Source organism: Argentina anserina, chromosome 6, assembly GCF_933775445.1.
Source record: "Argentina anserina chromosome 6, drPotAnse1.1, whole genome shotgun sequence".
NCBI classification, from domain to species: Eukaryota; Viridiplantae; Streptophyta; class Magnoliopsida; order Rosales; family Rosaceae; genus Argentina; species Argentina anserina.
This window is the reverse complement of record NC_065877.1, coordinates 5,879,586-5,892,484: the sequence shown is the minus strand read 5'-3', so window position 1 is coordinate 5,892,484 and position 12,899 is coordinate 5,879,586. Positions and strand designations below refer to the sequence as shown.

The following is a 12,899-nucleotide window of genomic DNA, read 5'->3' as shown; positions in this document are numbered from 1 at the left end:
TGCGGGCCCTGGTATTAAGGTTGTTCTGCGGTCGTGTCATTGTCTGTTACTTGTAATTCAGTGTAGGAGAATATTTATCTAGACAATCTAAGATGATGTTTGAGAAAAGAAAACACTTTTGATGTGCTCAATTTTCTGGTTTTGTGTCCGAGTTTTGTGCTATCAACCTTTTTTTCATTATGAAAAAGAGAATTACGATCATTAAACTACCAGTAATTTATTTGGTTGGTTTGTTAAAAGACAATCCTTCAAATATGAATTTAAGATATTTTCTTTAGAAAAGAAAAAAATTATTCATGCGCTCAACTTTGCGGTTATATGTCTGAATTTTATGCAGGCATTCTTTTTTCGTAACGGGAAATTAGAATTAGAACATATCATTAATTCGATCGATCTGTTTTACGATCGTTCTTAAAACTCGAGGAGCAGACAAATTACGTAGTTACGATCCTTTTTCCACATCAAGAATAGAGTCTGCGAATTAATACCTGAAGTTTGTTAGCTGAAGCTTCTGCAATATTATTCTTATAGTCCAACTAAAACAAGGTTTTCGAGTGGTTGTGCTCGACATTAACACAAAATACTCATTTAAACAGAAACGGCCAAAAATCGGGGTGATATCGTAAATACCAATAGTTACAGAGGCGGTTTTGAGAAATAATGAAAAAATAAAGCTCCTCAGTTGCAAATCGCAATTGCACAATTTGCTGGTAGTATTTATTAGATTCTCTCATCTACGGAAAATTAGAAGGGAGACTCATTATCAAGTAACGACCTAGAAACACTTCTCCGTTTTCATGCATCTCTTTCTTCCGATCCGTCTCACTCTTTCTTCCCTCTAATCCGAATTGGCCCCAATTGACTCACCAATTCCGATTCCAAAACGCACCGTTTAGATCCCCCACCATGGAGATGGCCGCCAGTCCCCGCACCGTCGAGGAGATCTTCAAGGATTACGGTGCCCGCAGAGCCGCCGTCGTCCGTGCTTTGACTTACGGTAACTCCTCTCTCTCTCTTCTCTCTCTCTCTCTCTCTCTTTCCTTGGAGAAATCTCTGACCTTTTTTCTTTGGTCACGGTGACGCAGATGTTGATGAGTTTTACGGGCTCTGTGATCCAGGTAATGCTTAATTTCGTAGATCAGATTGTTATATTCGACATCTCGAATTCTAGGTTTAACTTTAACTATCGAATTTTTATAGATGATTTAATTCTGTTACAACTGGAGTTTGTGTACATTATCTGTTTTTTAACCAGGAATGATGATTTTCACTGTGTACTGTTTCGTGTTTTGAGTACATTTACTTTTTATATTGTTGAGTTCTACAGTGGTGGAAGTTGGAAATAAGTGAATATGTTTTTGTTTTTTTTTTGGTGTTTAGAGAAGGAGAATTTGTGTTTGTACGGACATCCGAATGAGACCTGGGAAGTGACACTTCCGGCAGAGGAAGTTCCCCCGGAGCTTCCGGAGCCAGCGCTCGGGATCAATTTTGCAAGGGATGGGATGAACCGCAAGGACTGGCTGTCCCTGGTCGCTGTTCATAGTGATTCTTGGCTGCTTTCTGTGGCTTTCTATTTTGGAGCGCGACTTAATCGCAATGAGAGGTAAGAATTTAATTGTAGGATATGGAGTGAAGTAAAGACTGTAACCTGGATTGTAAGGTATTAAGTATCGATATTATTTGATTTTTTTTGTTTTATGCATGTAAACAGGGTAGTACTCATTTATCTATGTTATCTGTGCATATGCTTAAGAGTTAGGGTGAGAGCATGAGAGTTCGCTCAATTTTCTAGTTTCTAATTTCTGTATCCCTTAGATAAACAAAACTAAATTTATTTCTTTGTTTATGCATAGGTTCGAGAAAAGAAGTTTAGATTTCTAGTGGAAGTTAGCTTTCTACATTGTTTTCATTCACAATCGTTTTCGAAATATGCACGAGCTTGGAATGCTTCTAGTGTTAGACATCTTCATAGATTATTGTGGAAGATTGAAGTCCAGTATTCATCCTTCCTTGTCAATACATTTTCTATTTAAAGGATAATTTGAAAAAGTTGGTTATCATTACAACTTACACTAATCTATTATCAATGTTTGTTTCTGTTTGGCTCACTGAAAATTCTTTGTATACTTATCCTTATGCAAGTTAAGTTCTTATTTCTTTTATCCATCAGTATTTGTTTTGTATCATGGCAGGAAAAGACTTTTTAGCTTGATCAATGAACTGCCTACTGTCTTTGAAGTTGTGACGGAAAGGAAACCCACTAAGGACAAGCCTAGTGTGGATAGCGGAAGCAAATCTCGTGGCAGCACAAAGGTCAGATGGATCAATATTTTCGTATCTTTTTGTATGCCTCTTAGTATGTTCACTCTGTTTATTAACTACTTATTTTCATCAAGATATATGGTCATAGGAACAACTATTGTTTGTTAGAAGAAATTTTTGAAACTAATAACTGGTTTTATGTTTACTCAATGTTTTCATGTCTTGTAATTGCTTTTCTATAGCATCATATGATACGGCAGAACCAAAAATATCAGGATATAGGTTTCTTCATTAGAAGTTATCTCTGTGGTAGTGTATGGATATCTGTTCCTTGGTATGGAAGAGACGCGTTTGTTTTTGTAGGCACTGAGTCGGTTCCTCTTCTTTACAGAGATCTGGTGATGGAGTAATTAAAAGCAATCCTAAGCTCGCGGATGAGAGTTTTGAGGAGGAGGATGATGAACACAGTGAGACTCTCTGTGGGAGCTGTGGTGGAAATTATAATGCAGATGAATTTTGGATTGGCTGTGACATCTGCGAAAGATGGTTCCATGGAAAATGTGTGAAGATAACACCCGCCAAGGCTGAGAACATTAAGCAATACAAATGTCCATCTTGCAGTTTGAAAAGGAGCAGGCAGTAGTGGTCACTCTGGCCTGCGAGGGAGAGAGAAATAGGCGCGAGCTTGTCTCAGTGGCTGACAGAGTAGCATAGAAATGTCACTATTTAATGTAATGAATTTGTTGTTGTGATGTTTGTTTATAATAGATGCTTTTTCAAAGGGGTTGAAGCCACCCTTCCTCACCCATGAAACTCTCTTCAACTTTATATCATCTTCCAGTTATTAATTTATGACAAATGTATGAATAACATTTGCTTAATTCTTGTTAGTGTTAATGTTACGTTTCGTATTAAGTTGGAAGTTGCAAAGTATTAGTAGATTTTGTTTATAAATCACAACTCACAGGAATCGGTTTCAATCTTAAAGAGATTGGTAAGTATAAGCTGTCTTAAAATCCTTGATTTTGGTGATAGTTGTTGAAGTTGTATGTGCCTATCTCAGGTGCTTCTGCAGTTCTCACATTTCTTATGAGCTTGATTCGGGACATAAAGTTTTAAGATGGATTTCAATCATCAAAGGACCTGACAATAATAGGAGCTTAAGGAGTCCAATGAGAAAGTCAAGTCGATGAGCTACATGAAGTTGTCTTATCTATTTCTTGTAATCCTGTATATCAGTAAGATCTAGCCGCCTGATCGATCGATCGTCACCATCTTAGGCTGATATACTACAACAAGCACATTAACTCGCCCACATTATAATACTACTCATAAATACGAGCCCCACATTTATGGCGCTCAACTCAACAAGCCCCAAAACTCTGTATATAAGAAGATATACAAAATTTCCTATACATTATATCTCACTATAAGTAAAATTATAATTCACAGTCGTAAGTTTTTCACTCAAAATTGTAGTGAGACAATATACAGGTAGTTTTTTTTGTACCATGTTCTTATTTTCTCACCAAATCATTTTCTCTAAAATATTGGTTCTTTCCAACAACTATGAAGCTGATGGAATACAGAAGTCTTGACATAATTTTCTTATACATTCTCAAAGTCGAAAAAGTGAAACAATGAGATTCATGAAAGAAAATACACTCAGTCGAGCTTTCTATGTTTTGTTAGGCACTCAAGCTGAACAGGTTTTAGTTTCATGCTCTGCATGATGACCTTATAAAAATATATATGGAGTTCCATTCTGGCACATTAAGGACCTCCCCATTGATGCTCTTCGCATAAATGCTCTACCCGCATGGCACATCCAGTACGATAGACCTCCCCACTCCCCAGTAACTACCATTCGTATGGCATCACAGTCCCATGACTCCCATCCATAGTAGTTAGGTCAATACGATTTTACTAGGATTTCTGCTAATGTGGTAGTTAGACTAGTTAAACAAGCACAAATGAGTTGTTAGGGTGCTAAACTGGTGATAGGGACTTTAAAAACTGGTGTTAGGGTGTCTTGGTTCAGGTTTAGATTTCACAGATCGTATATATAGTTGGGCCTCAAGGCTTGTCTCTTAGAAACAGTTAAATCTCCATATGGAATCTGAGTGGGGAAAATAAACACCATATTAGAGGACGCGCGGTTGGCAATGCATGATACTTGGTTAATTAGGTATAATATGACATGCATAGACATGCACAAAGCTTTTGCTTCATCTGTGTTATCCTTAATGTACGTACCTATGTTGCATGCACACGGACACGGACACGGACAAATCTCAAAAACTTATCTTTCGACACGGTTCCAACACGGTAAAAATATATATATATATATATATATTTTTAATAAATAAAATAAATTAACAATACTATAAAGTTATAAAAGCTTCGTCTCAGATACTCTATTACTTCCACTCTCACTGCTAGTTCAGACTTCAAAAATCAATACTTAATAGTCTACACAAACTGTAATACCAGAGATTTTTAATTTCAATTACTGACACATTATGACTAATTAATTGACATTTTCTTTAAATGTCGAAAAATATAGTTTAATACGTCAATATTAAACTACACGTCGCCAATTGTTCAGTATTTCGGAATATTTTTCCGACACTCGAATTAGTTTTTACGAATTTCTAACGTTTTACTTTGTTTTAAAAATATTTTTCCGTTTGGGTTTTTAATTTAGGCCTTAAGGGTCGGCCCAGCCTCTTCTCTTAAAAACCCATGACCTGGGCCCAACGCCCGAACCCATTTTCATTAAGCCTAAAAGAAGAATGACGCACTCTTCTTATTCTTCACTTGTGCGATAACGCAACATAGAGCATCACTCTCACCTCTTCAACACCGAACGCCACCACATTAACCGTCCGGCGATTCAAACACATGCAACCAAATCACTTTATTCACCATCTCATTATATATATATATATATATATATATATATATATATATATATCTATCCATACTAGAAACTTCTCTAACAACCCAGATATTAGACAAATCGGAGTCAGCACAGTGGAGCATCCTTGGAGCTCCGGCGAGTTCTCAAACTCCGATAAGGTTTTTAGCCCCAAATTGGTAAACCCAGTCATCTCCTTCAATTTCTAGTTCAATTATACTCTCGACTCTTCAAAATTGGAGCATGATTGGATTTCCTCTTTTTTGCTTTTCATCGCCGCCATTCCTCCGCCGTCCGATACTGATGTGGCTAGTATGTCCAACGTGTCGTATCGCCGTGTTCGGACGTGTCAGACATGACAACACACCTCCAAGTGCCGTGTCCGTGCAACATAGGTACGTACCTATAAGAATACTACAAACATGACAGCACGCAATGCAGATGAAACTTACATCTATTTTCCAGATGAATAATAATTATAACTTTGTAAGTTCCCGACCAAGACAAAGAAAGGCTTGGAGACATTTTTTTTTTTGATGTAAGGCTTGGAGACTTTAACAGAACGAGGTTACGAGTTGATTATGATCAGTTGAAACATTTGACTTAAACGGTCTATGACATAATCACTACAAAAAAAAACACTTTAATTAATCAAAGTCGAAATCGTTGGACTCTGACTCTGTGTTTTCTTAGTTTATTCCGATAGTTAGAGACAGCGTAAGGCATCGAAACCTAGCAGAACACCATAGTTTACATCGCCACCTAATTGCGAGTTGTTTTCCTGCACAACTGTTTTTTGTAATCATCGTGCTAGCTTCTGCTTTATAATTGTAGTTCAATGGTTGAACTTTGGTTTGTGGCCTCATCATCCCAATTCTCCTCCCTTCCATCACTGCAGCTAGCTGTGAATAACTAAACCGGTGATCGAAATTATGGGTTCGAGTAAATGCTTGGATGCCTCTGCAAGGAACAAGGAACGGCTGAGGTGGACGCAGGAGCTACACCATATGTTCGTCGAGGCAGTTACCAAGCTTGGCGGCCCTGATAGTAAGTCACTGCTAGTTATGAGATCCATCTATACCTAAAACCACCAGCTAGCTAGTTACATATATAATTGGTGTTATTTGCATGCATGCACTTTTTTGTTTTTATCTTTGTTTGTAATCAGTTTGATTTGTGATCTCAGGGGCAACACCAAAGGGAATTCTGAAGGCTATGGGGGTTTCTGAACTGACCATCTACCATATCAAAAGCCATTTGCAGGTTCGACAAATATACTTTTCATTGTGCCTGAGGAGTTAGGCTATTAATCCAAGATAAGACCACAAAAAATGTTAGTCTTTGATTAGGGTTTAGTGTTGAAAGATGTCTTACATCGGATCGATATATGAGAGTACTTCGCATAAGAGAATAAGTATTATAGCTTTCCATATCTCGCCCTTTAACTCAGAGTTCAGTCGAGTGAGTCGACCCTGGCCTCTCGCCTTCTCCTTTACCGATTTACCTCGCTCTATGGTTTTGGAACTTTTGGTTCTTCAGTTTTCTTGTAGATTTATGTCTCTATATTAAGCCACAACTTAGAAAACTCATAGCTAAAAGAAGATTGTAAATCTGCAGAATAATATTGAATCAAAATGACAGCATCATTTCGTTTTGTTAGATTACTTCAATTTTATTTGATCTTATCAAATATTTACATCTGCTTCTCCATAATATATATAATTTGTCGCTACACCGGCCACTATCTGGCTTTTTATGTCATTTAGTGCCAGAAATGCTGAGAAACATAGTTAATTATTCTGCTTTCTACTAAATTATGTAAGTCACTTGAAGGAAAAGGATTAATTTGGCTAGTATTTGATTGCGTATTGCTGTTGGATTTGGATAAATTTAAGTTAATTAATTTAGGTTATGGTAACATAGCTGAATACATTTTTTTTTCTTTCTTTTCATCAATTTACAGAAGTACAGGATCTCAAAGTTTGTGCCAGAGACTACCAGTAGTAAGTATATTATCTATCATCTGTTAATTAGTAACTAAAGGTTTAGTTGCTACTACTAGTTGATTTACACAATATCTAATCAATTGTGTGGTCTTGTTTTCTTTTCCACAGAAGCAGGCAATCTTCAGAGGAAGAACATTTCAGAAATATTTCCAAATTTCAGCACAACATCGTGAGTATTAGTTTGTAATTACACAAGATTTGTCTAACTCTGTAACTAATTTATTTATTTTTTAATTATTTAGTATATTTTTGTTATATCTACTAATTTCGTACATGCATGCATCGTTTTCAACACCTTTCAGTGCTGCTCAGCTCAATGAAGCGTTAAATCTTATGCATGTACAAGTACAAAGAAGATTGAACGATCAGCTTGAGGTACGCATAGATTGATCGATCAAATCTAAATTACAAATAGTAGTGGAAACAGTAAAAAATATATATACAGCCAAAAGTATAGGTATGTCCGTAACGACTAATATTTAATTGTTTGTCCATTGAAGGTGCACAAGAGCTTGAAGCAAAAATTTAAAGCCCAGGGAAGATTTATGGATACTGTTTCAGCATATAGGAGTCGCAATGATAACCGTGCGATCATTCCGAAACCTATCAAACCAACGTCTCGAAAATCGTTGCCTTCTCTCTGTGAGGAATCAGAGTTAAATGGTAAAAAGCAGTTCGGGACATCTGACTCGGACGCTGAGAAACCTCAGATTCAATCCTCTAGAGAAGAATTTCAAGCTTTGAAGAAGCAAAGGGTAGAAAACCAAAACGACGACAACATGGCGTGGAACTTCCATATCCTTGACGATCAAACAGCCAATATATCATCATATCCTGCAGTGTCATATGATCAGATCAGCTTTCCTTGGCACTTTGGAGGCTGCACATCGCCTTTAGTCCCCAGCTTCCTATAAATAAATTTTGGGAATGAGTATTGTCTTTTTTGATGAGTTCCATATGCATGTTTTGCTAAAACAAAAGGAATATTTTTTTTGCTTCCATTTTTTTTTAGTTCACTGTGGAAGCAATACAAATATGTCCCTATAGCAGTACTGTACGTTATAGTAATTAGTTGATGTTTCACGATAATTTCAGTCATCAGCTTCTTGGCATTTGGCAAAACTATATATTAGGCCAATCAGCCAGTGTATCATAACATGTATCAATAAAGATTTGGGTAAGCATATGTAATCCCCTGCATGTATTTCTTATCTGAGACAAGTGTATGTTGAATGGCACATGACTACGTTTGTACTCGGAACTTGAATAATACATAGTATAACCTTTGCCGATGAAAAGTAGGCGTTTAGTTTTCAGGAAGCTATATATGCTTGCCGATCAATTATTCATATGTAGTAGGTTTTACCTTCTGAAAAGAAAACCTACCTCCGAGTTAATTAAGCTTCGTGATCTTCCCCCTCAACGTACAGTGCCTAATCCGGGGATCAATTGGAAATTTGGGTTGGGCAGAATCCATCTTTATAATGGGCACGAGGGTGTTTGCCATTGTTCAAAAGTTTGTTTAGGGTAGTGGGAAATTTGGTGAAGAAGTAATAATAAAGTCAAAACCTCTTGACAACATTACACAAACGTGCTTGTTTAGCTAGATTTTTCTCATGGAGCTTGACAAGGATGAAATATCAACGATGCATCTTCCGTAAGGCACCAATTTGCTTTGTGAAACTTCAAAGAATTTAGCACCAATTAAGCTATGCACAAATGAACACAATTAAGTGGATTATGTTTGCCATAAGCCACATATAGAATCATTAGTACGGAATCAAATATCAAAATAACAACGTCTTGATCAGGATCAGGCAGGGATGGAGCTCTCTTTTAGTGATGTGTACGTAAGTGGCATGGAGTATCAATGGATTGTTGAATTTCAACAACCAATGTGTTGAAACAACATGAAACTTGTGGTAATAGCTTATTGGGCGTGTGGTCCAACACTACCAACAGCATGGTTGAGAATGGTATATAGACATATATGGTCCACGTACTCGTGTGTTTGTGAGTTGGTAACTAGTCATGTAAAGGCAGCATGGCCCAGATATCTTGGCTATTATTTCAGTATAGCATTTAAACTGTACAAGAATCAGTTCCTTAAAACAAACATAGGTAAAAGAATCGTGCCAACTTACTAAGATTTTGTTCTAATTCATGCATGTTTCTTGTCACGTTATTTGCTTAGAATATCATAGGTAAAATTCGAGAGGCAGATGCATGCAACGAACATATTTATCTACATTCAAATCCATTGTTAGGTTGTACATATCAAATGCATCCATTGCAATTTGGTTAAGATGATCTTAGACGATATATATTTATATATATATATATATATATATATATTCTTCCTTTTATGATTCAATGTTTATATATGATCCAAAGACCAAAGGTTTGATCGGAATTCCATCGGATCAGTTGGTAACTTGGTACCCGCTCATGCAATTGAAAATTATTTTCTGACCTGAAAACAAAATGGCAAGGGGCTGCGTAATTAAGCTGCTGTTTAGTGCAACAGGGAGCAAACATCAAGGCTAAGAACATTTGTGATGTTTCGATCGTTTGTATTTGTTTCCTTCCCACTTTTCTCACTCTAAGTTTCTCCCTGCTTTATAAAATAGTATGTTTCTCCCTGCTGTAGCAAGCTAGGTTAACCTTTAGTTGTTTCCATGGGACAGGAAATGCACTCTTTATCGTTTACATGTTTATTCTAATTTGCACTGTTCGTAAATATCTAGATATGGAAAAAAATTTGAATCACGTACACGATAATAAACTCAATTATCGATCACTTTGTTGATTGCACTTTCTTTCCTCAATTTGCATAGGCAGCATATACGAGTCTACGTCTAGCATTAGGATAACTGGAAAAGAGCGAGAGTCACATCACACAGTACATACTTGCAATTTGTTCATTGACCCATCACGTACAATAATTCAATTAAGCAGTTCAACTCTGTGAAACATACATTGGGCATCAAGCTAGCTATGTATTATTCGACGCGTCTGTAGGTACATTAAACGTCATATTTTCATGTCGATCGATCTTAATTAAGCAAACACATAGAACGATACATATGTTATTCATGGCTTTTCAACGATTCAACTTGTGCCTTGCCACAAAGCCCCTTGGTCCTAATATAAAGGCGGTACTCATCGAACGTCATGGGCGGGTAGAGAGCCGGCCGGTCCTTTGTGACGAGAGCCTTGGCCGGTTCAATCAGCAAATCGCTCTTAGGGTTATAAAACATGGCCAGGGAAACTCTGTCTTTGACTGAATTCACAATCACTCTGTGCTCTACGCTTTTGTATATGGCGTTGCTCAGAACTTGCATTTGGTCTCCCATGTTCACAACGAAGGCGTTCGGAACGGGCTTTACAGTCACCCAATTTTCACCTTTACGAACTTGAAGTCCGGCAACGTCCTCATCAGGCAGAAGGAGGGTCATCCCACCGGGGTCCGAGTGCGGTGAGATTCCAAGGGTTAGGTCTGGCTGGGGACATTTCGGGTAGAAATTGACCCTTAAGCATGCCCCAACGTTCTCTTCTCCCCCAAAAGCAATGGGGAGGTAGTCTTCCCCTAGTCCAAGGTTTAGTGACAACATCCTCAACAGCATTCCGCATACTCTAGTAGCTTCCTCACCGTACTCTTCAATCATATCCCTACAAAATCAACATTCCACTCCGTCAGAAATTAAGCATCTCAAATCGAAGTCAACTATTAGAAGGTTCATCTAATTAATTTGTTAATTAGGAGACTTGAGAATTTGCATGTAAGCATGTGTTTAACGCCGGTGTTAACTATTCTAGTTAAGGAGGACAACAGGCTAGCCAAGGACTACGTGCCTCTGCTTTTGATCAGTGAGTTTACCAAACCTCCGAATATATATGAATGGTCTTATGGTCCGAACAGTTAATACATACTAGGGTGAGTGGACATGACTCTAAAACTAACTATTTATTCACATTAAGAAGAATTTTTTTATATTGAAAACAGGAAGAAACAAAAATGTTAATTTCAAAACAAACATGCATGATAGCTCAAAAGTTCAATTTTACTTGTTTAATTCTAGTATGTAAATTGTAAAGTTAAATTTCAGCTTGCGAAAAGAAATTGTTCACTTCTACCGTACGTATATCAAACTTCCTCGGATACAATCAGCAACTCAAAGAACGAGTCTATGGAAGATATAATATACAGTGTAGGTCTGTCAGCTTTCGCTGTTATAGTACTAAAACTAGAGGCAGTCATAGAAGCACGTTTTAAATGAAACAAATAAATAACAGTAGAACTGTAGAACCTATCCAACAAAGAAAAAAAAGTGAAGAACAGAAAACAATGGTACCTGCATGAGGATGGGAGAGCAGGCCACTTTTCAGGCTTCCTCAACGTCGGAGGCAGGTAATGAAGAAAGTAATAGTCACTCCAATCCAGAATCGCCCCCTTCTCCACTCCGAGCCGACTTCCGTACCCTTCATAAGTGATCGGGTCATTCGAGTACTCCTGCTTCACCTCCAATGGCTGCTCGAAGAATTCCCGCCACGTCTCCCTAGCCCGCTTCATCAGCTCGTGGCTCATACCATGGTTCACCACCTGGAAGAACCCCCATTCCTTACAAGCGCTCAAGACCAGCTGCAGCGTGGTCTCCCGCAGATCCTGATCGTCTCCGGCCAGGGCCTGAAGGTCGATGACTGGGATGTTGACGGTGGCATCGTCGTGGACGAGACCAGTCGAGGGTCGTTTGGAAAGGGGCTTGATGTAGTGCTCGGGGATTGTTGTTATCCCACTTTCGGCGAGGGACTGGACCCTAACAATCGGCTCAGGCCAGCTCTGCAAACACTTCATCATCTTTCAAATGAAAAGTAGAGAGAGAAAGAGAGAGAGAGAGAGATGAGTAGTGGAGTGTGAGCTTCGGAAGTAGATATATCTACAACGCCAGGAGTTAGGAGGTTTATATAAGCGGCGAATGGGAGGGTTGCTTTAGCCTTAACTAGCTATAGTTTCGGCGCCGTGAGCAACTTGATTTTCTCATCAAGCTATATACAGTAATAAAAATGTGCAAAAGCAAATTATAAATTAAGACCTACAACTAGGGTAGTGTTTTTGAAAAGTACAATTGGGGTATAGAGTTGTTTAGTTTGCTAGTTGTTACTGGTATTGAATTGGGGGATCTGCGTCTCGTACCCCTGTATTTTGATTTGTCAGCTCAATGAGACCTGCACACCACAAATGTCATGTTAAATGAAAGGGTAAGCGGTGTGCCGACTTTTGATCCTCTGAAGCTTAAGTTAGTATTCAAAGCGGAATTCAAATTTGAGAATTAAGGACTTAAGAATACATTATCTTTTTTAGAAGGTTTATAACTGTTCTTTATAGGCGCATTGGAAAAAGCCGTACGCTGGATCCGCCCTATTTTCAGACCCGAAATATTTGTAATCATTCAGTTGAAGTAACATATGATCTCTCTTTAACCAAAAAAAAGAAAAGAAAAAAAGAGTCTCCTAGGCTTCGATCTACAGCTTTATAAAATTGAAAAGACATACTATTCTGGAAATATTCTTTATTAGCTAGTATAGTATAATTTCATACGTACTATTATAGTAATTTACAAAACACGTGCTTGAATATTGTGTTTTCCGTATACAACTTGGATGACAATGCGTTTGATGCATAAAAATGATAATATAAGAACTGATCTCGC

General features: G+C 37.8%; 3 protein-coding genes across 3 annotated transcripts; 2 read left to right on the top strand and 1 right to left on the bottom strand.

Moving 5' to 3' along the window:
- Positions 1-743: 743 nt before the first annotated feature.
- LOC126798403 (PHD finger protein ALFIN-LIKE 1-like) lies at positions 744-3,184 on the top strand. The gene is made up of 5 exons (XM_050525359.1): positions 744-997; positions 1,086-1,118; positions 1,381-1,603; positions 2,193-2,313; positions 2,654-3,184. The coding sequence occupies exons 1-5, from the start codon at positions 907-909 to the stop codon at positions 2,903-2,905; spliced, it is 720 nt and encodes a 239-aa protein (XP_050381316.1). The 5' UTR covers positions 744-906; the 3' UTR covers positions 2,906-3,184.
- A 2,895-nt stretch (positions 3,185-6,079) lies between these two features.
- Positions 6,080-8,299, top strand: LOC126798402 (myb family transcription factor PHL7-like). The gene is made up of 6 exons (XM_050525358.1): positions 6,080-6,229; positions 6,369-6,445; positions 7,146-7,185; positions 7,297-7,357; positions 7,491-7,563; positions 7,689-8,299. Exons 1-6 carry the CDS (start codon positions 6,115-6,117, stop codon positions 8,100-8,102), a joined length of 780 nt encoding a protein of 259 aa, XP_050381315.1. The 5' UTR covers positions 6,080-6,114; the 3' UTR covers positions 8,103-8,299.
- A 1,802-nt stretch (positions 8,300-10,101) lies between these two features.
- On the bottom strand, positions 10,102-12,235 carry LOC126798397 (jasmonate-induced oxygenase 1-like). The gene is made up of 2 exons (XM_050525354.1): positions 11,544-12,235; positions 10,102-10,860 (listed from the first exon to the last, which is right to left on the bottom strand). The coding sequence occupies exons 1-2, from the start codon at positions 12,044-12,046 to the stop codon at positions 10,278-10,280; spliced, it is 1,086 nt and encodes a 361-aa protein (XP_050381311.1). The 5' UTR covers positions 12,047-12,235; the 3' UTR covers positions 10,102-10,277.
- Between the last annotated feature and the right edge of the window lie 664 nt (positions 12,236-12,899).